Source organism: Anomaloglossus baeobatrachus, chromosome 7 (assembly GCF_048569485.1).
Source record: "Anomaloglossus baeobatrachus isolate aAnoBae1 chromosome 7, aAnoBae1.hap1, whole genome shotgun sequence".
NCBI classification, from domain to species: domain Eukaryota; kingdom Metazoa; phylum Chordata; class Amphibia; order Anura; family Aromobatidae; genus Anomaloglossus; species Anomaloglossus baeobatrachus.
In genome coordinates this window covers 77,594,462-77,622,145 of record NC_134359.1, presented here as the reverse complement: position 1 = coordinate 77,622,145, position 27,684 = coordinate 77,594,462, and the positions used below count along the sequence as shown (strand labels likewise).

General features: G+C 46.6%; 1 protein-coding gene across 1 annotated transcript in view; it reads left to right on the top strand.

Moving 5' to 3' along the window:
* MCM3AP (minichromosome maintenance complex component 3 associated protein) overlaps positions 1-27,684 on the top strand; it is a 121,884-nt gene that overhangs the window by 30,494 nt on the left and 63,706 nt on the right. Inside the window, exons 3-12 of the mRNA XM_075317431.1 lie at positions 1,779-2,002; positions 6,305-6,383; positions 7,425-7,539; positions 7,624-7,814; positions 7,923-8,062; positions 8,284-8,481; positions 10,216-10,484; positions 20,325-20,487; positions 20,571-20,731; positions 20,821-21,038. Coding sequence (XP_075173546.1) covers positions 1,779-2,002; positions 6,305-6,383; positions 7,425-7,539; positions 7,624-7,814; positions 7,923-8,062; positions 8,284-8,481; positions 10,216-10,484; positions 20,325-20,487; positions 20,571-20,731; positions 20,821-21,038 — 1,758 coding nt within the window. The remainder of the gene's footprint in view (positions 1-1,778; positions 2,003-6,304; positions 6,384-7,424; positions 7,540-7,623; positions 7,815-7,922; positions 8,063-8,283; positions 8,482-10,215; positions 10,485-20,324; positions 20,488-20,570; positions 20,732-20,820; positions 21,039-27,684) is intronic.

Sequence of the window (27,684 nt, the reverse complement as noted above, 5' to 3'; positions counted from 1 at the left end):
CCTTATGTGTTTCTTCCTCTGGCTCTGTTGCCCAGAGTGTTACGCAAGATAAGGGCCGACTGCCGCCGCGCCATCCTCGTCGCTCCAGACTGGCCGAGGAGGTCGTGGTACCCGGATCTGTGGCATCTCACGGTCGGCCAACCGTGGGCACTGCCAGACCGACCAGATTTGCTGTCTCAAGGGCCGTTTTTCCATCTGAATTCTGCGGCCCTCAACCTGACTGTGTGGCCATTGAGTCCTGGATCCTAGCGTCTTCAGGATTATCTCAAGAGGTCACTGCCACTATGAGACAGGCTAGGAAACCAACGTCCGCCAAGATCTACCACAGGACGTGGAAAATATTCCTGTCGTGGTGCTCTGCTCAGGCGTTTTCTCCCTGGCCATTTGCCTTGCCCACTATTCATCTCAATCAGGACATCTCCTTACCCTCGTTTTGTCCTCATCCAGTTCACCAATGTGAAAAGGATTTGCACTTGTTAGATCTGGTGAGAGCACTCAGACTCTACATTTCTCGTACGGCGCCCCTGCGCCGCTCCGATGCTCTCTTTGTCCTTGTCGCTGGCCACCGTAAAGGGACACAAGCTTCCAAATCAACCCTGGCTCGGTGGATCAAGGAACCAATTCTCGAAGCTTACCGTTCCTCGGGGCTTCCGGTTCCCTCAGGACTGAAGGCCCATTCTACCAGGGCCGTGGGAGCGTCCTGGGCCTTGCGACACCAGGCTACGGCTCAGCAGATGTGTCAGGCAGCTACCTGGTCGAGCCTGCACACTTTCACGAAACACTATCAGATGCATACCTATGCTTCGGCAGATGCCAGCCTAGGTAGGCGAGTCCTTCAGCCGGCAGTTGCCCACCTGTAGGACGGAGCCGTTACGGCTCTATTATGAGGTATTATTTACCCACCCAGGGACTGCTTTTGGACGTCCCAATTGTCTGGGTCTCCCAATTAGGAGCGACAAAGAAGAAGGGAATTTTGTTTACTTACCGTAAATTCCTTTTCTTCTAGCTCCAATTGGGAGACCCAGCACCCGCCCCTGTTTTTTGTATACACATGTTGTTCATGTTAAATGGTTTCAGTTCTCCGATATTCCTTCGGATTGAATTTACTTTAAACCAGTTTATAATTTTTTCCTCCTTCTGGCTTTTGCACCAAAACTGATGAGCCCGTAGCAGTACGGGGGGTGTATAGGCTGAAGGGGAGGGGCTTTACACTTTTAGTGTAATACTTTGTGTGGCCTCCGGAGGCATAGCTATACACCCCAATTGTCTGGGTCTCCCAATTGGAGCTAGAAGAAAAGGAATTTACGGTAAGTAAACAAAATTCCCTTCTTTCTGTTCTATTATGTCCGTAACCAATTATATTATAAAATAAATAAATCCTGAACTGTTCCGTTGTCTGATAGTCTTGGAGGCTACACACTGCTCAGCTAAAAATCTGTTACTGACCCTCCACTTTTCCAGCCAGTCTTTGTTGATGGGGTGCAGTGATGACGTCACAATTGCAACAAACATGATGGCTGCAGTCAATCCTTCGGCTCAGTATCTTGTGTTTTCATGAGCATCACCACTGAGCCCTGTGATGTCACTACCGCAGAGTGGGGAAAGCGTCAGAAAGCTGCACCTACGGAGGGTTACTAACTTTGATCTTATTTTTCTCCTAGAGTAAACCTATACACACACCATTTTAGAATGGGAAAACCCTGATTTGTCTGTGTCCTTATAGATCTGTCTCCTTCTTTTGTAAAGTTTTGCTTTTTTTTTTTTTTTTTTTAAAACAGCTATCCCCTCAAGCTCTGTGGCTAGCAAAGGAGAACGTTCTGCTGGTGCTCAACACACTGTTCCAGTCTCCCCCAGTGAGATGACCACTTTTTTTATTAGGAATTTGCCTAATAAATTTAATAAAAAAAATATCATGGAGGATTTCTTTAAGAAATATGGGAAGATTCTGCGTATAAACTGCAGGATAAAGCAAAAAATGGCATCTATCCAATTTAATAACCATGTGAGTAAAAAAAAAAAATAATAATATGCTTATACCATTGATTGCAGGGTCATTGGTTAAAGAGGTAATTTGGTTTTGTATTGGGAGCTGAGTGAGGTTGGTGACATCACGTTTTTACTTATCTCCCAGCTTCCAAGCGTTAGTGATGGGTATCGTGCACCTGTTTTATTCATTTAAATTCTACAGATTCATACCTGTGATTCTTTCACAATTAAGGGATATTGAGGAAAAAAAGTAGTTTAATCTGCGCTCCTGCAGGAAGGGATCCAAGTACACAGATGCAGTTTATGGGCCGTTTATTCGACGCTTTTGAAAGTAATCCAACTTCTTCATCAGGATTTCACCATGTAAGGCTATGTGCACACAGTGCATTTTTCGCGGCATTTTTGCCCGTTTTTCGAGTGCGTTTTTGTTCAGAACACTGCATGACTTTGCTTCACCAGCAAAGTCTGAGTTTTTTTAGCTGCGTTTTTGTGATGCCCACAAAAACGCAGCATGTCAATTTTGTTTGCGCTTTTCACTGCGTTTTCCTCCCATTGAATTCAATGAGATGTTTAAAAACGCAATGAAAAACGCAAATATAGCTGCGTTTTAGTGCGTTTCTATGACTAAAACGCAGCTATAAACGCAAGGAGTGGGTAGTACAGTGACATGTACAGGAAGAGGATTCCTTCTGTTGGTAAACACAGAAGCGTGAATTCTCCCGGTACTGCCACCGGAGGTGGAAGGAGCTGCGAAATCAGAAGTGAATGATAGAAAAAAAAAAATGTCATATTCACCTGTCAGCAGACTCCCGACATGTCTGCTCCCAGCTCCTCTCCCAGTACTGCCACCCTTGCTCCGGCTGTGTGCAGACTCCCGGGCACGTCCGATAGCTGCAGGACCTGGCGGTGATCAGCGGATGCGGTCACCTGACGCATCAGCTGATCGTATAAGTCTCGCGGTGAGGCCGGCTTTTTACCACCCGGCCGGCTTTTAAACAGCTGATGCGGTCAGGAGACTTCATCAGCTGATTACCGCAGGGTCCTGCAGCGATCGGACGGGAGTCAGCACAGAGGTGTGTAGTTTTTTGGTTTTTTTCCTACTGATGCATCAGCTGATTGTATAAACGGCGTTTATACAATCAGCTGATGTGTGATGTGATTCACATCCTTGAACCTGACACATCATCTGATCGCTTTGCCTTCCAGCAAACTGATCAGATGATATTGGATCTGGATTGGATATCGCGGGACCCTGACCCAGGATTACTGCGGAGGGGGGGTCTTCTTTATATCAATAAAGATGGGAGTCACTAATTGTGTTGTGTTTTATTTCTAATAAAAATATTTTTCTGTCGTGTTTTTTTTATTGTTACTAGAAATTCATGGTGGCCCTGTCTAATATTGGCGTGACACTATGAATTTCCGGCTTGGGGGCAGTTGATAATATACAGCTAGCCCTAACCCCATTATTACCCAGCGAGCCACCCGGCATTAGGACAGCTGGAAGAGTTGGATACAGTGCCAGAAGATGGCGCTTCTATGAAAGCGCCATTTTCTGGGGCGGCTGCGGACTGCAATTCGCACCGGGGGTGCCCAGAAAACTTGGGCACCCTGTACTGCGGATTCCAATCCCCAGCTGCCTAGTTGTACCTGGCTGGACTCAAAAATTGGGCGAAGCCCACGTCATTTTTTTTTTTGTTTAATTATTTCATAAAATAATTGAAAAAAAAAAAAGGCTTCCCTATATTTTTGGTTCCCAGCCGGGTACAAATAGGCAGCTGGGAGTTGGGGGCAGCCCGTACCTGCCTGCGGTACCTGGCTAGCATACAAAAATATGGCGAAGCACGCGTTATTTTTTTTAAGGCAAAAAACTCCTGCATACAGTATTGGATGGAGGATGCTGAGCCTTGTAGTTCTGCAGCTGCTGTCTCCTCTCCTGCATACACTAGTGGATGGAGCATGCTGAGCCTTGTAGTTCTGCTCCCCCTGCCTCTCCCTCCAGAATGCAGTCCTGGATGGAGCATGCTGAGCCTTGTAGTTCTGCAGCTGCTGTCTGCTCTCCTGCATACACTGGTGGATGGAGTATGCTGAGCCTTGTAGTTCTGCTCCTCCTGCCTCGTTCCAGCATACAGTCCTGGATGGAGCATGTTGAGTCTTGTAGTTCTGCAGCTGTCTGCTCTCCTGCATACACTAGTGGAGAATGAAGAACATATTGAAGAAGGAAATGACATCAGACATTTTTTTTTCAACAATCTTTAATGGCATTGTTCACTCATAAAAAAAAAAAACATAAAAATGCAGTGAGTAAAAACGCAGCAAAAAATGCACAAAAACGCATTAAAAACACATGTTTTTTTTTGCTGCCTTTTTTTGCCGCGGGTGCATTTTTGTGCGTTTTTTGCGGCAAAAAACGCAGCGTCAAAAAAACGCAGTGTGTGTACTTACCCTAACCAAATGGTCCTTGCAACAGCTGCCACACCATCCAGATCTCATCAGTGTTGAGTCTTCACAACCTCACAAGGAGAGCGAATCCTGTTTATTCTCCCCTGTCTCCTTAGATAAAACCCTTTTGTTTTCTCTGCAGCTTTCCTAGAATCATTCTTGCAGAATTGTAGTTTGATTAGGAACTATAGGCCTGATTCAAGAGCAATAGACCAGCACTATTCACCCCGGTCTTCCTGAGGGGCTGTACTGGAGTCAGACTCTCCTCATTTATCAAGACCACTAGACCAGCATTGTTCACCCCTATCTTGTTGAGGGGCATGCCTCTTCCTGGATCAGGTCAGTCAGAGAAGTGGTGCGAACCTTTGTGTACGCCTTGCCCCAAATCCTACCCCAGTCCCTGCTAGCGTTAGTTTTGTGGTGTAGCAAACTCCACGGCTTGTTGTCATACCCCGGCTCTATTCACTTTGTTTCTAGCTGAAGAAAAATAGTGTGAGATGAGAACACCAAAAGCTGCAAATTTTTTTGCCAAAACATGACAACTTTTTAAAACTTTACACCAGTAGGCATGAAGAATTTGAGAATCGGGCCCTATTAGTACACTTATTAACCAAACCTTAGTGGTTTAGTCCTCTTAGGCAGGTAAAACATATGTATTTGTAAATCTGTATACATAAGGGTATGTTAACATGGCTTTTTTTAAACCTTGTTTTGATCAGATTATCTCAGAAAATTGCCTTAAAAAAACCCTCCAATCTTCCTATTCTTTTTGATGTAAAAGTGACATGCTTTTCATAAGTTCAGGCTTTTGAGGGTCTTTTAACTTTTTTCAAAAAAAGTGGGCAAAAGAAGTGAGCAGACCATTCTTCGGGCTTTTTCCGCTAGGAAGACGCTCCAAATGTTACAATAAAAGTCAATAAGAAGGCTTAAAGGGAACCTGTCACCAGTTTTTCGGCCTATAAACTATGGCCACCAACACCGGGCTCTTATATACAGCAGTCTAACATGCTGTATATAAGAGCCCAGGCCGCTGTGTAGAACATAAAAAACACTTTAGAATACTCACCTAACAGTCGCATTATGGTGGATTTGGGTCAGATGGGCGTCTCTGTTGTCCTGTGGCGGCGCCTCCTCTTTCGGCCATCTTCGTCCTCCTTCTGAAGCTTCTGTGCATGACGCATCCTACGTCATATACACTCGCCGGTCCCGCTCAGGCGCACTGCAATACTTTGATCTGCCCTGCTCAGCGCAGATCAAAGTGCGCCTGTGCAGGACCTCAATGTCGGCGAGTGTGGATGACGTATGACGCGTCATGCACCCCGGCGACAGAAGGACAATAAAGATAGCTGAAAGAGGAGGCACCGAACAACGGAGATGCCCATCTGAACCAAATCCACCGCAGCGTGACCATTAGGTGAGTATTATAAAGTGTTTATGTTCTACACAGCGGCCTGTGTTCTTATATGTTAGAATGCTGTATATAAGAGCCCGGTGGTGGTGGCTGCAGCTTATAGGCTGAAAAACTGGTGACCGGTTCCTTTTAAAAATGCTTGGAAAATGCCTGTAGATTTTTCTTGTTTTTTTTTTGCAGAAAAAAATGCATGTTTTATTGTTTATAAAGTAAAACAAACACCCCCTCCAAAACATTTATATAGAGTAGCAACAAGAAACGTTAAAAAGTTGCTTCAGGTAACATTAACAAAATGATAACCAAATTCTTCAGGATTTAAAAACAAAAAAAAAATCTGTTTATTCCTGAAGTGGTATCTGCATGAAAAACTTGAAGTTGTCACTTGCTTGAAAAAAAATTAACTTATTTAATGATTTTTTTGGGAAAAATAGAATCACATTTGGGATGTTGTCTATGTCTTTACAGAACTCTGCAGCTGTGGCCAGGAAATCAGTAAAAAAACTATACAAAGACGCTGTTGGTTTTTGGCAACGGAAAAAAACTAGTGAGTGTCTAAATCGCCTCATTTATGTGTTAGATGTATGTACCGCCATGTGGCGTCACTGTATAGAATCACATTATTAAGTTAGTATGCAAAAGAAACAAAACTTTTATTGAAGAATCTCAATCAAATGGCGTGGAATGGAGCAGACATGATTGATATACAGACGTATGGGTGACATATTACAGTTTTAGTGTTGTCAGAGCCATGATATGCCTGGGCTCTTAATCTCTGTAAGGCTAAGTTCATGTGTCCTGTAGTCATCCGGTTGGGAAACTGATTTCTGCTGGATCCGTTGTGGGTTTTTTTTTTTTTTGTCATGGGAGTCTATGGACAACATATCCATTAATGGATTGCTATTTAGACATCCGTTGTACTTGCATTTGTAACGGGTCTGTTGTTTTCTTAACGGATCCATTACAAATGGACGATAAATAGTAATCCATTAACGGATCCATCCTCCATAAGTCAATCAAATAGGTACAAGGCACTCTCAAGGGTTAATTTTCATATAATTTATTCCAAAATAGTTTTAAACGTGTGACGTTTCAGCCACTAGGTGGCCTTCATCAGACAACTGGTATCATAAACTGGCCAAAATTGGACTGTCAAGGCAACGGTGTCCACCGCTATGCTGTGGACGCAGCATAGCGGTGGACACCGTTGCCTTGACACTTCAATTTTGGCCAGTTTATTATACCAGTTGTCTGATGAAGGCCATCTAGTGGCTGAAACGTCACACGTTTAAAACTATTTTGGAATAAATGATATGAAAATTAACCCTTGAGAGTGCCTTGTACCTGTTTGATTGACTTACGGTTTGGAAACGAACAAGTGCACCTCGATATACCTCCACTATATTGGCTGTGCCTTATCCTTTTACAACCATCCCCCATAGACTCCACATGTTAAAAACTGATCCGGCCGACATCCGTTATTTAACAGACAAAAAAGTTGTTTTTGCAGAACTTTTTTGCTAATAAATACATGATAACGGATGATTGCAGGACCTGTGAACCTAGCCTAATACTTCATATTTTTTAGGTCCTGCAAAGAAAAAAGGGGCTCAAACGGGGGAGAGAGAAGTCAGACAAAGTGAGCAGAAAGGCATTCCAGCCGTCTCGCCTGTATGCAAACCTCTTCTCCAAGGGCTAAAGGGGTAATTCTAAAACACTCATAATCATACAATTACAACCTTTTTTTTTTTTCCCTTATTCTAAACTATTTTTTGGCTGTATTTCAGATCTTCTCTTAAAAAGGCTACATGTCCCAAGAATCTTCAGTTTAGTGTTCAAAATACTGATATCCCATCACCACCTTCTGACACTGCGGTGTCTTTGCCTCCTTCACTTCTGCATCTTGTGGGAATGGCAGCAGAGACCTCCGAGGAGAAATATCGTCTCCTAGACCAGAGGGACAAGATATTGAGACAAGGTATTGAAAGGATCTGTGAAAGTTTTGCAGTTATTTGAGTAACTAAAGAAGTTTTTTAACCATAAAAGAAATGGACATTTTCTAAACACGTTTGTCCTATTTTTGTAGCTCGAGTTAAACGAACTGGGTTAGATCAAGCCAAAGTTTTTGTGGGAACCTGTCCTGACATGTGCCCTGAAAAGGAGAGATACATGCGGGATACTCGCAATCAACTTAGCATCTATGAGTTCCTTCCAGGAACAGACAAGGTAATTATTAAAATAACTTTTACTTCAGTAGCGCCAACATATTATATTCTACAGCACTTTTACAATTGTATCCTTCCTCTTCCTTCCTCCAAATGTTTTGAGCATGTCATGTTTATCATCCAAAAAAGGTCAGTTATTGGTATAATTTTTAATGTTCTGTTTACTGTTAATTGTCTACATTATGGATGGAAAATAACTTGCATAATCCTTTCCTTTCAAAGTTGGACCATGCGGCTGCCATAAAAGAATACAGTCGATCTTCAGCAGATCAAGAGGAGCCCCTAGCACATGAATTGCGCCCGTTACCAGTGCTGTGTATGACTATGGATTATATGGTGACCAATATCATGGATCAGGGAGAGGATAATTACCGAGATTGGTATGATTTTGTTTGGAACCGAACACGTGGAATACGGAAGGTGAGAACCTTTACTGAAAGCTATGTATTTATCAAATAGTTTTTCTTGGCTAATCCAGATGACTTTTTAACCAGACTAATGTCAATTTGTTAACTAAGTTTAATTTTAGAAATATTACTGTAGTTTAGAAATAAAAAAAAAAAATCAGCATAATGTGATCCCTTTGCTGCTAGAATTGTTAATTTTTTTGTGATAACTGGATTAGAGAAAACAAAGAGAAATAGAAATGGTGTTAATAGATCCCTTAAGCTGGGTTCACACACAACGACAACAACGTCGCTGTTACGTCACCATTTCCTGTGACGTAACAGCGACCTTGCATGATCGCTAGTTAGCTGTCAAACATGTAATTTTAAGCAGAGACGGAGCAGCGATCATAGCGACCTCGACAGTCGTTGGGACGTGTCACACGCGTCGCTGTGCGACGACTCAGACCTTGATAGAGGCGGGGTGTTTACTCCTAGACATGTTTTGCGTTGCCTCTTTTCACGCCCCTCTGTTCCGATTGGTGATCGCTACAGCACTTTTGCGTTGCCTTTTTCACGCCCCTCTGTTCCGATTGGTGATCACTACAGCGGCGCCTGATTGGGTGACCATGCCAAACAAAGGAAGACACAAAGAACGACACACTAGCAACACCAGACAGAGACTCTACTACGTGGAACAAAGAATGGAACTTAAAAAATGAAATCACTGTAACGCCTTCGGCAAGTTACCCAATCGGAACGCTGTTATGACCACCAATCGGAGTCGTGGGGGCGTTGTAAAATACACCGCAAAAACACGCCCGTGTCCTTCTTTCAGTCCTACGTCACTGCCTTCAAAGTCGTCGCGACCGTCGCTGCTGCTGTGTTAAACACAAGGATGCATGTGGCGCAGCGGGATAGAATCGATCAAAAAATGACCTGAAATATTCAAGAGCGAGCAGCGATCTCGCAGCAGGAGTCTGATCGTTGTAATGTGTCACACACAGCGACGTCGCTGTTGAAGTTGTTGCTACGTCACAGAAAATGGCGACTTAGCAGCGATGTCGTTGTCGTCGTCGCTGTTTGTGACACCACCATTATTCAAGCAAGGCTTCAGTTTGTTAAAGGGTTTGTCTAGGTTTTAGATTAAAGCCTGCAGTCACTTTTAGTGACTAAACTTCTGAGTCCTTACAGTGCATGCACACTCCGGATTCTCCGGTGATGAGAGCGAGTATTTATATGACCACTAGTATTCAGTTTGCATACATGCATTCACGTGCCGACTAGACTTACTCGACCTCACTCAATTCACTTGTATTGAGCAAGGCCGCTCACGTCTAGTCGGAGTGTGGCCGTAAGTATGTAAATCTTATATTTGTGGTCATGTGACCACCCACTTTTGCTATTGGCATCAGGGAATCCTGACCGATTTACGGTTCATGCTCTGTTAAGATTCAGAACTCCAGAGTGACTGCAGACTTTCATCTCAAATCTGGACAATCCCTTTAAGAAGTGGGTAGTCAGTGAAGTGCCAGAAGCAGATGAATTAATTAATGACCTTAAGAAAGTAAAAATATAGAGAAGTATATAAATACAGAGAAATTCTACAAGGAATGACCGATTGAGGCAAAAAGGTGAAAAATGTTATTTTCCCCTCCAGTCTAAAAGGGGAGGATATGGGACGGTAAAGCAGGGCAACGAGGGTTAGCAATGACTTATGTTTTATAATAGGTGTGTAGAATTTTTCTTATTTTTCTTTTCTTTTTAGGATATTACACAGCAGCACTTGTGTGATAAATTTACTGTGTCTTTGATGGAGAAGTGTATGCGGTTTCACATTCACTGTGCATATGAGCTTTGTGAGGAGCCGATGTCCTCATTTGATCCCAAAATAAATAATGAGAATTTGACGAAGTGTTTGCAGAGCCTAAAGGAAATGTACCAGGACCTACAAAATCATGGCGAGACCTGTCCTTGTGAACCTGAGTTTAGGGGCTACAGTGTTTTACTCAACCTCAACAAGGGAGATATTCTCAGGTAAAATATTGCTTTCTTTTCATGCATTGAGTGACTGGATAGAGGTCCTGGGAGTGTGGACCGTCTGCTCCAGGCACCATCTAGCTGTGGTGGACAATCGCGCTGGAGGGGAAGGGGCAAGGACTGTCTGCCTGCTCACCTCTTCATGTGTTGGAGGTTGGAGTCTTGCCCTGCAAACCAGAAAGGGTACTGTGGGACAGGTTTCACCCTGTTCTCTTAGACTTTAGGTGGGATAAGTGAGTGATTACACTGTTTGCCTCACAAGCAGAATCTGAAAGAAAAATTGGAAAGATTGAAGGTAGAGACGGGTCGGAACCCAGATGCCATGTCCACCTCCTACTATCAGGAAGCCAAAACTGACCACCTTGGCTCCGGTTGGTGGGTAACTATGCTGAAAAGGAGTCAACTTTTTTTTCCGAGTGTCAGCAGCATACACACGTGGTCTCCTGTGTTTCCCAAAGCGATAAAGTACATACAAGTCACAATAATGCCCATAGAAGTGTCAATGGTGCCTGTACTATATATGTACACACTACAGTTCAAAGGTTTGGGGTCACCCAGACAATTTTGTCTTTTCTCATGAAAAATCATACTTTTATTTATCAAATAAGTTGCATAATGAATAGAAAATATAGTCCAGACATTGACGAGGTTAGAAATAATGATTTTTACTTGAAATAATAATTTTCTCCTTCACACTTTTGCTTTTGTCACAGAATGCTCCTTTGCAGCAATTCCAGCTTTGCAGACCTTTGGCATTCTAGCTGTTAATTTGCGGAGGTAATCTGGAGATATTTCACTCCATGCTTCCAGAAGCCGCTTCCACAAGTTGGATTGGCTTGATGGGCACTTTTTGCACACCATACCTTCAAGCTGCACCCACAACAGCTCAATAGGGTTGAGATCTGGACTGGCCACTCCATTACAGATAGAATACCAGCTGCCTGCTTCTTCCCTAAATAGTTCATGCATAATTTGGAGGTGTGCTTTGGGTCATTGTCCTGACGTCTCAAATAGGACGCCATAGGAGGTTGGCCCTGAAGTCACTTCTCTGCAGCTTCTATCACCCCTCCTGGAAAAGGACGTCATTTGGAGGCAGCGCTGAGGTCTCTTACTACAGCTACTATCATCGCCGCTTCCTGATGATGGTCTGTTTTAGGAGGGGTGATGGAAAACGTGACCTTAGTTTTTAACCGCTGCTTCCCGCATTTTCAGTGGCCAACACCACACTTCTGCCCCCGCCATCTTTGCTCGCCACCACCTCAGGCCCTGTGTGACATGGAGGTTTTTACATACATCACCAACCATCATGGCGGCGGGATCTGTTCAGACTACAGATTCTGACACTCCGCCTGGTAACTTCTCTGATGTCTTTGATGAGTGCAGGGTGACTCTGGCTTCGACCAACAGATTGGTAGTTCATAGGCAGGCTAGCAAGAGTTAATCTCAGCTGGTCTGTTTGTTAGTCTCCTTTGATCACATGTTGTGTGGGAGCCAATCACATCTGCTCCCCTCCTATATAAGCTGACTAGATCCTACCATTTATGCCCACTGTAGTTTCTCTAAGCTGGTCTGGGGAGGTTTTGTGATCCAGACTAACTGGTGGCTGTAGTATTTGTTTCTGAGTGCAGTTGTGAAGGTATCCCTTGTCGTCTTTTTGTTGCTACCTTCCTGCGCTTGCTTTTCTCCTGAGTCTCTCATTGTTTGTTTGTTCCTTGAATTTTCAGTATGTCAGAGTTTTTTGGTTTTCCCCTGTCTGCCTTTATATGTGTTTTATCTGCCTCTTTCCCCTTCCTTCCCTGGTGGGAGGGGGGAAATCAGATTAGTTCGGGTCAGGAGCATAGCCAGGCACGACACTTGGTCAGCTTCACCATTAGGGGTAATCCTAAAGTTAGGGATGGCCTAGTGTGACTCGTTTTCCTAGAATCACATCATGACACCCTGCTTCTGACACAGCCATCTTTTTGCCTGAAATGAGGCATGAAGGGGTGTTGATAGAAGCAGGGTGAGTGACATAAGCAAATCCCTCATGATGACTATTCGTTTTAGGGCAGTAATAAAAGCTGTGGGACGGCACTGCTGTCACTGATCTTTCTTCTATCACTGCCCTATGATGGCGTCTTAGTTTATGGAAAGAAACTGCAGTGTTAGAAGCAGGGATTGTGGTTCCGATGAATGAAGATGAGGGTGACCGAGATAGAAGTGTGGTGGCTACTGAAACTGTTGTCACTTCTGCATCATCAGAATTGGACATCATCAGGGGAAGACTGACAGAAGTGATGGTAACTGATGGCAGCACCACCTCCTCCTTATGATGTCCTATCTTGGGTGGGAGAGAAGCTGTGGGGAAGTTACCGCAGGGCCATCCTTCTGTGACGTCTTTTTAAGATTCTCCTTAAATGGAACATCACAGGAAGTAAAGAAAAAAAAAAAGACCGGATAAAGAGAACGGAAGAGAATTTTACAATACAGCAAATTATGAAAGTGTTAGGGCTTAAAATGGATGTTTATAAAGGCCATATGATTAGATATATATATAATATTATATGGATAAACCCTTAAAAAAAAAGCCACATGCATATTACTATACACAAGACGTCTGCAACTGACTGGGGTGTGGGTTACCACCCAACCTGCAAAACAGCGGCCGGGCTGGAATTTGAAATAGGAGTTATTTCATCTACCGTCTATTTCAGCAAGAGGAAAACTTTCCTTTGCTGCCTTTATACAGAGAACAATTTTTCCCCTCACCCATGACAGCACCACGTGAGAGAGGGATCCGCCCAGCAAGGACAGGAAACCATTCTGAATAAAAGGGCGGTACCTCTCCCCTTCGTCAGTTGGTTTCCTGTCCTTGATGGGGGACCCCCGTTCTGAAAACCGGCGGCCTGGGCTGAACGTGCGCAGGTATCTATTGAACAAATTTGTAGGGCCGCTACCTGGTCCTTACAGTCTACTTTTTTCCGGCACTATCGGTTGGACCTATCTTCCTCGGCTGCTTTTTCGTTTGGTAGACGGGTGCTTAAGGCGGTGGTCCCTCCCTAATTAGGTTTTCTCTGGAAATCTATCACGTGGTGCTGTCATTGGTGAGGGGAAAACACCACGGTTACTTACCGGTAGCCGTTTTTTCCAGAACCCATGACAGCACCCATATAATCCCTCCCTTTCTCATCCTTGGTGTGCACTTCTGGGGGTGCTTCTGTGTGTTAAGTGGTGATGGAGTAAGTGTAATCACTGGTTTGACGTTACCTGGATTGCTGGACCCAGCCGTCTTTGGTTCCCTTGCACTTCACTGGTGTAGAGGTAAAACTGCCTCTGATTGCTGTATTGTGAGTGTTCCATAAATGATTACCTAATTTTATCTAGGATTTTTTTTCTTTATTCTTCCTTGTGCTACACATCTTGTTTAGAAATATTTCTCTCTTGCCTTATTGGGGTACACAGGACCATGGGTGTATGCTGCTGTTGCCAGGAGGTTCACACTATGCAAACTATTAAGAAAGAAAGTTAGCTCCTCCTCCACAGTAATCCAGCAAGATAGGAAGGGTGCTGCACCACTGTATGTCACTCAGCGATAACGCATGTGTGCTCGTCGAGGGCTGAGAATTACCGTATCCTGAGCGGGGGTGCTCGTCCAGAAGAAAAGTCCAGGTACCGTTAATCTTTCTGTCAGGGCGGCCCATGCGGTTCGTTGTCTATGTGATTTTCTGCCCTTGTGGCAGATTTTACATAGGCAAAACAATCAGATGTTTATACGTCAGGTTCAGGGAGCACTACAATTCGGTAACGTCAGGCAAAGGTTCTCCTAGACTGATTTCTCACATCCGCGAGCATCATAATGGTAACCCTGATGTCCTCCGTTTTGCTGGCCTGGAGAAGGTTGTCCTCCCATCGAGGGGGGGCAACCTTCAGCAACTTTTACTACAAGTTGAGGCCAAACTAATCATTAATTATGGAGCTCAGGGGGCATTGGGGTTAAATGATCGCTTGGATCTGTCAGTTTTTCTGTAGGTCCTCCATATGTGTGTGCTTTGACATATTTTGCATATGTATTCCTTCGGTGTCCTTTCTTTCTTCTTTTTTGGTATAATCGTTTTGTAATAACCTTGTTTTTATTGTTTTGTATTGTGGCATGGTGTGTTCCATGTTTTATATGCACATTACATTCTCCTATGTATGTTTTTATGTGGCATGCGACGCACCTGTGAGCACTCCTATATAGGGGGCGCCGTTGTAGCTCCACATATGGACCTGTGGAAGCCTAATTAGTTAGGCGAAACAGCTGTCGTCCTCTACCTGGGAGCCAGCTCACAGCTCGTCTCCTGCTTTTTACCCTGCACCGTCTAATAAACTAAAGATTCCTGCACAGCGGTACGGAGTGCGGTCCCTCATTTCCTTCACTCATCCATCTCCTCCTCCACAGTGTACACCCTGTGACTGACCAGGAACCAAGCCAGTTTTTTGCTTAATCTCCTAGGAGGTGGACATGGGCCTGTTTTGATGCCGTTCTCTTCCGTTTTTTTTTCCCTATTCGGGCTCATTTTTTAGCCCACTAACCTTTCTTCTATTCTATTCTCAGATGGGCGACAGGGTGTTCCACACTCCTGCTCTCCCCGTATGGGGGAAGAGGGACACAGGGTGGCTTCACCGCCAGGTCTCCCCTCTTCCTAAGTGGCTGGACGATCTATGCTCTGCGTCACCCTGGTGCTCAGAGCCCCCCGTTTCTATTTCCTGACCAGGCTCCCCCTCAACGCGCTTCTAGGCAAGCAGCGCCGAGAGTGGTAACGTTCGGCAGTTCCAGGACTTGGGATGCAAGTCTGCCGTCCGCCTACCTGTTGCATGGGGCAGCTGACCCAAAGTCTGCTTCCCTCCAGGTTCTTACCCAGCCGGCGCGGCTTCCAACGGACCTCCTGGACTCAGGTAGGGAGTGTTATCGACTCCAGGCAGGTCCAGATCCGCGTTGGAGCGGCAGGGGAGAAGGTCTCCCTGCTTCAGCGCCCGCTGTGCTGCAGTGTTGCGCTATCCCTGGCGTATTGCAGACCAGGCGCTAATTTAGCTCCCGGCTACGGCCTGCTCGGTCGTGGGCCATGCCCCCTTCCTCTGTTGTTCTTGCGCGGCAGAAAGCCCCGTCCCTGCAAAGGTGGGGGCCGCTGCCTCTCTCCCACAACGCTGGGTATACAGGCCGATAATAAAGGGCGATAATTCCACCTCAACAAAGGTGGGGGCCGCTGCCTTTCTCCCACAACACTGGGAATACAGGCTGATAATACAGGGTGATAATCCTTCCTCCACAAAGGTGGCAGCCGCTGCCTCTCTCCCACAACGCTGGGAATACAGGCTGATATTCGCTCCTCCACAATGGTGGGGGCTCCATCCGCTGTTTTCCCGCTTAGCACCCTCAGGCTGCAGATACGCCCACGACAGCAGTGCCATCTTGGGAAATCGGCTATTCTCTCGGGGGGACACAGCCAGTGGCTTCTGCGCCAGGGCCTGAACGGGGTAAGCTCTCCTTGCTCAGGAGGCTCGGTGCTGCAGGGCTTGAGCTATTTACTGAAAAATTTAGACTTTCTCTGTACTAGGGGACCCTATAACTTTCATAGAAGCTAAGGGAAGCGAGCAGATTACTACATTGCTTTACTTTATATCTAATCCAAAAGTGCGGAAGACACAGACTCCCCTTATAGTGCGTTACTCATCTTGCACGTCCTGAAATCAGAAATTCTCAGGCCAGTCATCCCCCCTGTGTCTGGACCGCGATTCCCCAGTTGCGGTGTCATCCCAGGATCCCCCCTCCGCCGCAGATAACCAGAACAACCCTGCATCCCAGGCTCAGGATAGGGTCCCCACTAGGATCTAGAAGAAATCCTTCAAATGGTTCCACACTACCCAACCTCATCCCAGGATGTCTCTGAGTCAGGGTCGGCCTACGATATGTCTCCAGAGTTGGACTCCGACCTGGAATTGGACGCAGAGCAGACGTCCAATATCCGGCAGACGATCGATAGTTTAATCTCGGCTGTTAACCAAACTCTGTCGGTGGAGGAAGATCCGCCTGCGGCTTCAAAAACGGTTTCTTTGAAAAAACCTAAGCAAGCCCTGAGATATTTTTCTAATAATCCAGACTTTACCGCCATTCTGGTCAAGCAGAGAGCTCACCCAGAAAAAACGTTTCCTTGCAACGGTGCCTCTCCCTTCTCTATCCGTTCTCACCGGAGCTAGTGAAGGATTGGGCAGAGTTCCCTGTTGACCTTCCTGTGTCTCGACTGGCCAAGCACACAGTACTCTCTATTCTAGACAGTGCCTCTCTCAAAGACCGCACCGTTGAGGCTCTGGCTCGGTCTATTAAGGCGGCGGGTTCCTCCCTCTGTCCCTCATTTGCCACAGTGTGGGCTACTAAAGCTCTTGCGGTCTGGAGCAAGAGTTTACAGAGAGGCCTCCATGCAGAAGGTTTGCCTTCCGAGTTGATTGAGCTAATTGACCAAATATCCTTGGCCGCCAAATACCTTATATACGCTTCCCTAGACTCTGCAAATTATGCCGCAACGGTGGCCAGCAACTCGGTGGTGATTCGTCGGACTCCCTGGCTAAAAGGGTGGAGTGCATGATGGGATTACCCTTTCATGGTTTTCGCCTTTTCGGCGAAACACTTGATAGGATCATGATGCTGCTACAGGGGGTAAGAGCACCTCTCTTCCACAACAGCGCCCAAAGTGCACACCTCGCAAGAGATTTCCCTGTTTCAGGATGCCTGGCTTTCCTACATAGACGACGCCTGGGTGCAAGAACTGGTATCCACCAGTTACAAAATCGAGTTCACCTTCTCTATGAGACGCATTCCCAAATTCACGGCCCAAAATCGGGCCTTTTCTCAGGCTATCGCAGAACTTCGCGATGCAGGCGTCATCATACCAGTTCCCACCAAACGTCTTTACACAGGCTTTTACTCGAATCTTTTCGTGGTTCCCCAAATAGAACGGCTCAGCCAGTCCTATTTTAAATCTCAAGAGGGTAAACAGGGCATTGTGGACTTGACTCTTTCACATGGAGTCACTAAGGTCTGTGATTGTGTCTATGGAACCGGGAGAATTCCTGGCCTCCATTGATATACAAGATGCCTACTTGTACGCTGTCATGACCGTGCTTTGTCCCAGAGGTATTGTAGTCATCCCGTATCTGGATGACCTAATAAACGAACAGTCATTTCCTGCCTTCTCAGAGAGTGTGCAAATCTGCTTGGACACTCTCTCGAGGTTGGGCTAGCTCGTCAACCGCCAAAAGTAGTCTTTAGTCCCATCTCAACGTCTCGCCTTTTTGGACATGGTCCTAGACACTTCTCGAGCTTGGGTGTTTCTACCAGTAGAGAAACGGACCTCTCTGAGGCAGGGCATTCAGTTCCTCCGGCGCAATAGCAGGCTACCTCTGCAGTTCGGGATGAGAACTTTGGGGAAGATGGTGGCGGCGATGGAAGCCATCCCGTTCGCTCAGTTTCACCTTGGTCCTCTTCAGCTGGTTCTCCCTTCGGCGTGGGACAGGAAACTGGCTTCCCTAGACTGACCTGTTATTCTTTCCCAGAGGCTGATTCACCCCCTACTCTGGTGGGACCATCACTCTTCGCTCTCCCAAGGGAGATACTGCCTCCCGATTCACTGGCAAGTAGTCACAACAGAGGCCAGCCTGATAGATTGGGGAGCTATATTCCATCATCACACGGTTCAGGGTCGCTAGTCTCTCCTGGAACGCACCCTACTGATCAACATTTTACAGTCGAGGACCATCCTTCTAGCCCATCAGGGTTCCTCTCTGGTCTCCCTGTTCGGATTCAATCCGACAATGCCACTGCTGTAGCATACATAAGTTATCAAGGAGGGACCCGCAGCTTAGCAGCGATGAAGAATTCAAAAGATTCTTCGTTTGGCAGAGACTCATGCTTCTGTCATCTCCACGGTTCACATCCCAGGAGTAGAGAACTTGGCCGTGGCCTTCCTAAGCCGACAAGGTCTGGCAGCGGAAGAGTGGTCCCTCCACGACGAGCTGTTCCAACAGATCTGTCACAGGTGGGGTCCTTCAGACGTGGACCTCATGGCATCTCGCCAAAACACCAAGTTCCTCCCCTTCCTAGCCCGATCTCGCAACCCACACGCAATGCACTCCGACGCCCTGGCCCTGCCGTGGTCGCAGTTTCGTCTCCCTTACATATTCCCTCCGCTTCCCCTCATTCCGAGGGTGATCAAGAAGGTCAAGGCAGAGGGACTCTCGGTGATATTGGTGGCACCAGATTGGCCCAGGAGGGCCTGGTACTCGGAGCTCGTCCAATTACCAGGCGACACTCTCTGACGGCTTCCCGACTGCCCAGATCTTCTGTCACAGGAGCAGATTTGCCACCAGAACTCCGCAAGTCTGTGTTTGACGACGTGGCTCTTGAATCCTGGATTCTAGCCAGAGCTGGTCTACTCCTCCCCCCCCCCCCCAGGTCTTTTCCACTATGATAAATCTCAGAAAGCTCTCCTCGGGTTGCATTTATCATAGAACCTGAAGATCTTTTCTTTCATGGTGTGAACAACGTGGAAAGTCGCCGCTTACCTCTTCAGGGGGTGTAGCCCATCTAGTTCCTCATGATCATCAGCCTCTGCATCTGTGGGACCTTAATTTGGCTTTAGGGATCATCCAGCAATCGCCTTTTGAACCTCTGCTCGAAATCTCTCTCTCATTACTCTCCTGGAAAGTTGCGTTTCTAATGGCTATCACGTCTGTCAGGTGAGTTTCGGAATTGGCAGCCCTTTCACGTCAGGCTCCCTACCTGGTTTCCCACCAGGACAAGGTAGTTCTCCAACCTTCACTGTCTTCCTCTCAAAGGTAGTTTCTCCCTTTCACCTTAATGATGAAATCACCCTGCCCTCATTCTGTCCGGCTCCGGTCCATTCATTTGAAAAGGCTCTGCATAACTTGGATCTTGTCAGGGCTCTGAGGATTTGTTTCTCAGACCGTGCCGTTTTGCAAATCAGACACTCTTTGTCCTCAGTGGAGGGGCAGAGGAAAGGTGCCTCAGCCTCGAAATCCACAATTGGCCGTTGGATTAGATCAGCTATCCAAGAGGCCTACAGGGTCAGGGGTGCCAGCCTCCCCGGAAGGGTGAAGGCTCATTCCACCCGAGTGGTGGGAGCTTCCTTGGCTTTTCGCCATCAAGCCTCAGCTGTTCAACTTTCCAAAGCCGCTCCCTGTCCAGCATCCACACGTTCACCAGGTTCTACAGGGTGCATATGCAGGCCTCTGTGGATGCTGCCCTGGGGAAGACAGGTTCTGCAAGCGGCGGAGGCTCACCTCTGACTCTGAAGGAATCGTCTCAGTTCTTTACTACCTTTTATAGTTAACGGTCAGTCTGTTGTTCTGACTTTACAAGTTGTTAAGGGTTTGTTCTCTCCCAGGGACTGTTTTGTGAAGTCCCATGGTCCTGTGTCCCTCAATAAGGCAAGAGAGAAAGGAAGGAAGATTTTTGTGTACTCACCGTAAAATCTTTTTCTCTGAGCCTTCATTGGGGAACACAGCACCCGCCCTGTTTGGAATGGTAATTTCTTATTTCTTGAATAACTATAGCTACAGCTTCTACTGCTTGTGCACTAAACTGGCTTGGTTCCTGGTCAGTCACAGGGTGTACAATGCAGAGGAGGAGCTAACTTTTTTTCTTAATAGTTTGCATAGTGTCAACCTCCTGGCAACAGCAGCATACACCCATGGTCCTGTGTTCCCAAATGAAGGCTCAGAGAAAAATATTTTACGGTGAGTACACAAAAATCTTCCTTTTGAAATTGCCTAAATTGAATACATTTTTTCTTTTTTCTTCAGAGAAGTGCAACAGTTTCCAGAGTCTGTTCGCAACGCAGAAGAAGTGAAGTATGCCGTCCAAGTGTTCGCTGCACTAAATAGCACTAACTTTGTCCGATTCTTCAAGCTTGTCCGTTCTGCATCTTACCTTAACAGCTGCATATTACATTGTTATTTCCCTCAGGTAATAGATTACTCTGGTCAAAGCTTAAACTTTTTTAATTTGTTTCTGGGTGCAATTTAATGCTTTATCTGTGTCTCTCCCAGATACGAAGAGATGCATTGCGTGCCTTGAATGTAGCGTACACAGCCAGTTATCAGAGACCCACACTATTTCCTCTAGAAAACATAGTTCGTCTCCTCTCTTTCCATGATACTGAGGAAGCTATAGATTTTCTTGCATCCTATGGCTTAAGTGTTAGTGAAGGGTAAGTGTGTCTTAGGATTGGAAATCTCTGGAATATACAGTCTTAATTGTCTTTGATAATTAATGTTTGTTTTCTTTTTTTCTTGAAAGTTTTGTAGAGCTGAATCGTGCTGCATTTGTTGAGCCTTTGGTTCCTTTGCAGCCAAAGAGGAGCTCCCATATCAGTTCTAAGCGACAAATGTCTATAGGGGAAATTGTAAATGGAGCTCCACTCCCACAGTTTTTTTTGCATATGCCGGTTTGCAGCTTTGATGCCCAGAATAAATATACTGGAAGTATCAGCAGTTATGAACCTGCAATACCAGCAGGTAAGTAAAAAGGATGCCACCGGGAAAGTGTTTTCTTTTTTTTTTTCTCCTTATAACCAAGTTAAAAACCTAAAATAAAAACTAATTACTGAAATATTTAAATTACTATTCTCTCAAAACCACAAATGTGCAAACTTATCGATATAACCGAGAACCACAGTAGATTTTATTTTTTCTGTAGTTGCTAATTAGATTAGAAAAATAGGAACTATATAGTTAAGTACAGATCATGATTGTCATACTATCAATAGGTGAGGAGGAGCACAGTACCCTAAATAGGTGCAGCAACAATGACACGGTAAACAAAGGTCTATCTGCCAATGTCCTTAATATATGAATTAGCGGAGAATGATCAGTGCGCATATGATTGTAAAAGAGCTGCAATAACAATTAGTGTGTTAGGAAAACAACATGCACAGAGAATAAGACATGGAATGACGGCTCTGCTTAATAGGTATAGGATTTTTGTCAAAAAAATACCGCATAGAGTATACATGGTTAGTATTTTATGATGTGTTGTAAGGATCCATATGTACAGCCTCCTATAAATACCTTGTGACATGCAGATAGGCACAGATGAACCCAATGTGCGGTTCACCGCTATACTAGTTTCATCAGGAGAGAAGTATATAGAGTAAGTGTCCCATATAATAAATAAATATATATATATAATCTCCATTAAAATAATTACTAAGTGGCATATGAGCATTACACATGGTACACAATGCAGGTTCTATTGAGTATAGAGCAACTAGAGATGTATTAGAAAAAGATGGCCGAAAGGGGCATGTTAGCATAAAATGCGGCGTGTCAGTCGCGATAGGTCAGGTGGTGTGTGGGCACAACATCGTTATGATGACACGGCATGATGGAAGACCCACATCCCGGCATCATCCGGGACCTGGGCAACGAAGAAGCATGTGTGTCTCTCCACTCATATGACCACACGGTCACATGTATCCAGCCAAGACGAGCTTAGGGGCACTTTTCAATTACGGCACTACAGCGCATGCCCAATATGTGGCACCACCTGTCCAAAATATATACAGCATATCCAAATGACTGTAGGGAAACAGTAAAAATCACAATAGTAAATAGAATGTATAGATATAATGAAGACGCAAGGAAATATATAAATACATCACTCGCTAGAGTATAAAAGACATTATGATGTAGTAAATCAGTGGGTTCTTTTCCCTCATCTTCTTTTCTTGTATTAGATCTCAATGCCTTAAGGGGGCTTTACATGCAGCGAGCTCACTAGCGATGTCGCTCTTGAAAGCACCCGCCCCCGTCGTTTGTGCGTCACTGGCAAATCTCTGCCCGTGGCGTACAAAATCGCTAGTACCCATCATACATACTTACCTTCCTAGTGACGTCACTGTGGCCGGCGAACAGCCTCTTTTCTAAGGGGGCGGTTCATGCGGCGTCACAGCGACGTCACACGGCAGGCGTTCAATCGAAGGGGCGGAGAGCAGCCGCATGAAAGTCACGCCCACCTCTTTGCCGGAGGACGCAGGAACGCTGTTGTTCGTTGTTCCCGGGGTGTCACGTGTAGCGATGTGTGCTGCCTCAGGTATGACGAACAACCTGCGCCCAGCAACGATATTTGGGAAATGGACGACGTGTCAACAATCAACTATTTGGTTAGTATTTTGCATCGTTGGTGGTCGCTTATACGTGTCACACGCAACAACGTCGCTAACGAGGCCAGATTTGCGTCACGAATTCCGTGACCCCCAACAACATCTCGTTAACGATGTCGTTGCATGTAACGGGGCCTTTAGATGTAATAATGGATAAAATATTCAGCCATACTGATGATCAGGTATATCAGCAAATGAAGATTTTAAAGTGCTGCTTCATGCAAATCATAGGAGCTAGAATTAGATGGAACAAAAATTAGGGTATGTGCGCACGTTGCTTTTTACCTGCTTTTTACCTGCTTTTTTGCTGCTTTTTCTTCTGCGCTGTTTAATGCCAAAATGGATGTGTTCTTCTATTCAAGCAAAGTCTATGGGAATTTGGGTTTCTTGTTCACACTATGTTGTTCAAAATGCTGCCTTTTTGTGGCAGAACTTTGGTCAAAAACTCAGCTTTGCAGTGCAAAACCCAAATGGCAAAAACAATTGACATGTTGCTTCTTTGAAAAGCTGAGTTTTTGACCAAAGTTCTGCCTCAAAAAGGCAGCATTTTGAACAACATAGTGTGAACAAGAAACCCAAAATCCCATAGACTTTGCTTGAATAGAAGAACACATCCATTTTGGCATTAAACAGCGCAGAAGAAAAAGCAGCAAAAAAGCAGGTAAAAAGCAGGTAAAAAGCAACGTGCGCACATACCCTTAGACTACTATGTTGCAAAAATAAACATATTGTGGTGCACACAGGATTAAATTATATAAATTAAAAAGTAGATTAAAAAGGATTACAATTTTTTTGCATATTTATAAATGGGGCTTGAAGCTCGCCATCTCATTTAAGCCAGTAGGTGAGACTCTACATCGTGTCTCTTTTATGGGAACTGCTTTTTTCAAATTACCACCTCTAATGCAAACTCTAACTTAGCTCTTGGCAATACTCCTCTCTTTTCAGAGAATGACTAGGAGACTTTTCTCTTCTCTTGGTGAACCCTCATGATCTTTGCTCCCATCAATCCACCTTTGTGAATTAATCTGGATGTTAGACTTGTCCTATTTCTTTGTCGCTCCTAATTGGGAGACCCAGACAATTGGGTGTATAGCTACTGCCTCCGGAGGCCACACAAAGCATTACACTTAAAAGTGTAAGGCCCCTCCCCTTCTGCCTATACACCCCCCGTGGGATCACGGGTTCCTCAGTTTTCAAGCTTTGTGCGAAGGAGGTCAGACATCCACGCATAGCTCCACTGTTTTTAGTCAGCAGCAGCTGCTGACTATGTCGGTTGGAAGAAAAGAGAGCCCATACTTGGGCCCCCAGCATGCTCCCTTCTCACCCCACTTTGTGTCGGCGGTGTTTGTTAAGGTTGAGGTACCCATTGCGGGTACAGAGGCTGGAGCCCACATGCTGCATCCTTCCCCATCCCCCTTTGGGCTCTGGGTGAAGTGGGATTTACCGGTCTCCAGGCACAGAGACCGTGCTCCGTCCACAGCCCCTGGGGAATCTGCTGGATATGGAGCGGAGTTTCGTCAGGGACAGGGCCCTGCTACGCCAAGGTACTCTGTGTCCCCGTACAGACCGCGCACACACTGCAGCATTGCTGGGTGTGTTAGTGCGCCGGGGACAATAGCGCTGCTGCGCTTGTGCCACACTTCCACAGCTTGCTAAGGGAGTTAGTGTGTGGGGAACTGCCGCGCCGGCCCCTGCTGACAGTTTTTACTGCGACGCGGCTGGGACTTGTGGTGCGCCGGGGACATCCGCGCTGGCCGTGCAGATTTGTCGGCCGCGTTTTTTACTAGAGTCCCCGGCTTTTGCGGCCTAGTTCCGTTTCGTTCCCGCCCCCAGGCCTGCCAGTCAGGGGAAGGGCGGGACGCTATACAGAAAGTCAGCGCCGAGGGCTGGAATCTGCTTTACATACTCCAGCCCTCACATTGAGCACAGTGGGAAGCCAGCTTCCCGCACTTTGTCTGAGGCACGCCCACGGTCCGCCCCTCTTCACAGAACGCCGGCAGCCATTCCTGATGTGCAGGCTGAGCTGGAAAGGGGAGACAAGTTCTGGGACACCCAGGCACGGGATTCTGGCGACTTCACACCCGCTTTTAGCGGGCGGTAAGCGGCACCCTCCGTTGCTGACCCCACTAGTGAAAGTGTTCATTTGTATTTTTATGCATGCATGCTATACATTGCACTAAACGGTCGCTGGTGATTCTTGGCTATATACCCTCCTGGAGGAGAATACAGCATGTCGTCCGCAAAAAACAGGCTTTTTATGCTGCTTGCACCGCTTGTGAGGTCTCCCGGCAGGTTCCACTGACCCCCATTGTGTGCAGTGTTCGGTCGCTGTGCTCCCTGCTCGGCCAGGGCCTCTGCTGGAGGTGTCCCAGAGAGATCCACCTGTGAATACTGTCCAGGTGACGGGGACAGAGTTGGCAATTTTTGCGGATAGATTATCTGTGACTATGTCTCAGATTCTAGAAACTTTGCAGTCTAGACCAGTAACTCAGACCATGGGCACTGTTGATTCATTGCTCCCGGGTCCCCCTCAGTTGGAACAGCTTCGGGGGTGTCCCACGCATCCCAGGGTGATGGCTCTGACACGGACGACAGTCCCAGACAGCCTAAGAGAGCTCGCTATGAGCGGCCCTCTACATCATCTCACTGGTCAGGCTCTCAGCAGGAGGATTCTCTGTGTGATGAGCCGGAAATAGCTGATCAGGATTCTGATCCTGAGACCGCTCTCAATCTAGATACTCCTGATGGTGACGCCATAGTGAACAATCTTATCGCGTCAATCAATAAAATGTTGGATATTTCTCCCCCAGCTCCTCAAGTGGAGGAGTCAGCTTCACAGCAGGAGAAATTCCATTTCAGATTTCCCAAGCGTAAATTAAGTACTTTTCTGGACCATTCTGACTTTAGAGAGTCAGTCCAGAAACACCACGCTTATCCAGATAAGCGTCTCTCCAAACGGCTTAAGGATACACGTTATCCCTTTCCTCCTGACGTGGTCAAGAGCTGGACCCAGTGTCCCAAGGTGGATCCCCCTATCTCCAGGCTTGCGGCTAGATCCATAGTTGCAGTGGAAGATGGGGCTGCACTTAAAGATGCCACTGACAGACAGATGGAGCTCTGGTTGAAATCCATCTATGAGGCTATCGGCGCGTCGTTTGCTCCTGCATTCGCAGCCGTATGGGCACTCCAAGCTATTTCAGCTGGTCTTGCACAGATTGACACGGTCACACGTACATCTGTTCCGCAGGTGGCATCCTTAACCTCTCAAATGTCTGCATTTGCGTCTTACGCGATTAATGCTGTCCTGGACTCTACGAGCCGTACGGCAGTGGCATCTGCCTACTCCGTGGTTTTACGCAGAGCCTTGTGGTTAAGGGAATGGAAAGCAGATTCTGCTTCCAAAAAATGTTTAACCAGTTTGCCATTTTCGGGTGACCGGCTGTTTGGTGAGCGCTTGGATGAAATCATTAAACAGTCCAAGGGTAAGGATTCATCCTTACCTCAGCCCAGACAAAACAAACCCCAACAGAGGAGGGGACAGTCGGGGTTTCGGTCCTTTCGAGGTTCGGGCAGGTCCCAATTCTCCTCGTCCAAAAGGACTCAAAAGGATCAGAGGAGTTCAGATTCTTGGCGGGCTCAGTCACGCCCAAAAAAGACAGCCGGAAGACCCGCTACCAAGGCGGCTTCCTCATGACTTCCGGCCTCCTCCCTCCGCATCCTCGGTCGGTGGCAGGCTCTCCCGCTTTGGCGACATTTGGCTGCCACAGGTCCAAGAACGTTGGGTGCGAGACATTCTGTCTCACGGGTACAGGATAGAGTTCAGTTCTCGTCCTCCAACTCGATTCTTCAGAACGTCTCCGCCTCCCGACCGAGCCGATGCTCTCCTGCAGGCGGTATGCACTCTAAAGGCGGAAGGAGTGGTGATCCCTGTTCCTCTTCAAGAGCAAGGTCACGGTTTTTCCTCCAATTTGTTTGTGGTACCAAAAAAGGACGGGTCTTTCCGTCCCGTTCTGGACCTAAAACTTCTCAACAACCACGTGAGAACCAGACGGTTCCGGATGGAATCCCTCCGATCCGTCATCGCCGCAATGTCTCAAGGAGATTTCCTAGCATCGATAGACATCAAGGATGCTTATCTCCACGTACCGATTGCTCCAGAGCATCAGCGTTTTCTACGCTTTGTTATAGGAGACGAACACCTTCAGTTCGTAGCCCTGCCTTTTGGTCTGGCGACAGCCCCACGGGTCTTCACCAAAGTCATGGCAGCTGTAGTTGCAGTCCTACACTCTCAGGGACACTCCGTGATTCCTTACTTAGACGATCTGCTGGTCAAGGCGCCTTCTCAAGAGGCATGCCAACACAGCCTGAACGTGGCGCTGGAGACCCTCCAGGGTTTCGGGTGGATCATCAACTTTTCCAAGTCGAATCTAACCCCGACCCAGTCGATAACATATCTTGGCATGGAGTTTCATACTCTCTCAGCGGTAGTGAAGCTTCCGCTTGTCAAATAGCGTTCATTGCGGACAGGGGTGCAATCTCTCCTTCAAGGTCAGTCACACCCCTTGAGACGCCTCATGCACTTCCTAGGGAAGATGGTGGCAGCAATAGAGGCAGTCCCTTTCGCGCAGTTTCATCTGCGTCCACTACAATGGGACATTCTCCGCCAATGGGACGGGAGGCCGAAGTCCCTCGACAGCAACGTCTCTCTCTCTCAGGCGGCCAAGGATTCTCTTCGATGGTGGCTGCTTCCCACCTCATTGTCGAAAGGGAAATCCTTCCTACCTCCATCCGGGGCGGTAGTGACAACAGATGCGAGTCTGTCAGGGTGGGGAGCAGTCTTTCTCCACCACAGGGCACAAGGTACGTGGACTCAGCAAGAGTCCACTCTTCAGATCAACGTTCTGGAGATCAGAGCAGTGTATCTTGCCCTACCAGCCTTCCAGCAGTGGCTGGAAGGCAAGCAGATCCGTATTCAGTCGGACAATTCCACAGCGGTG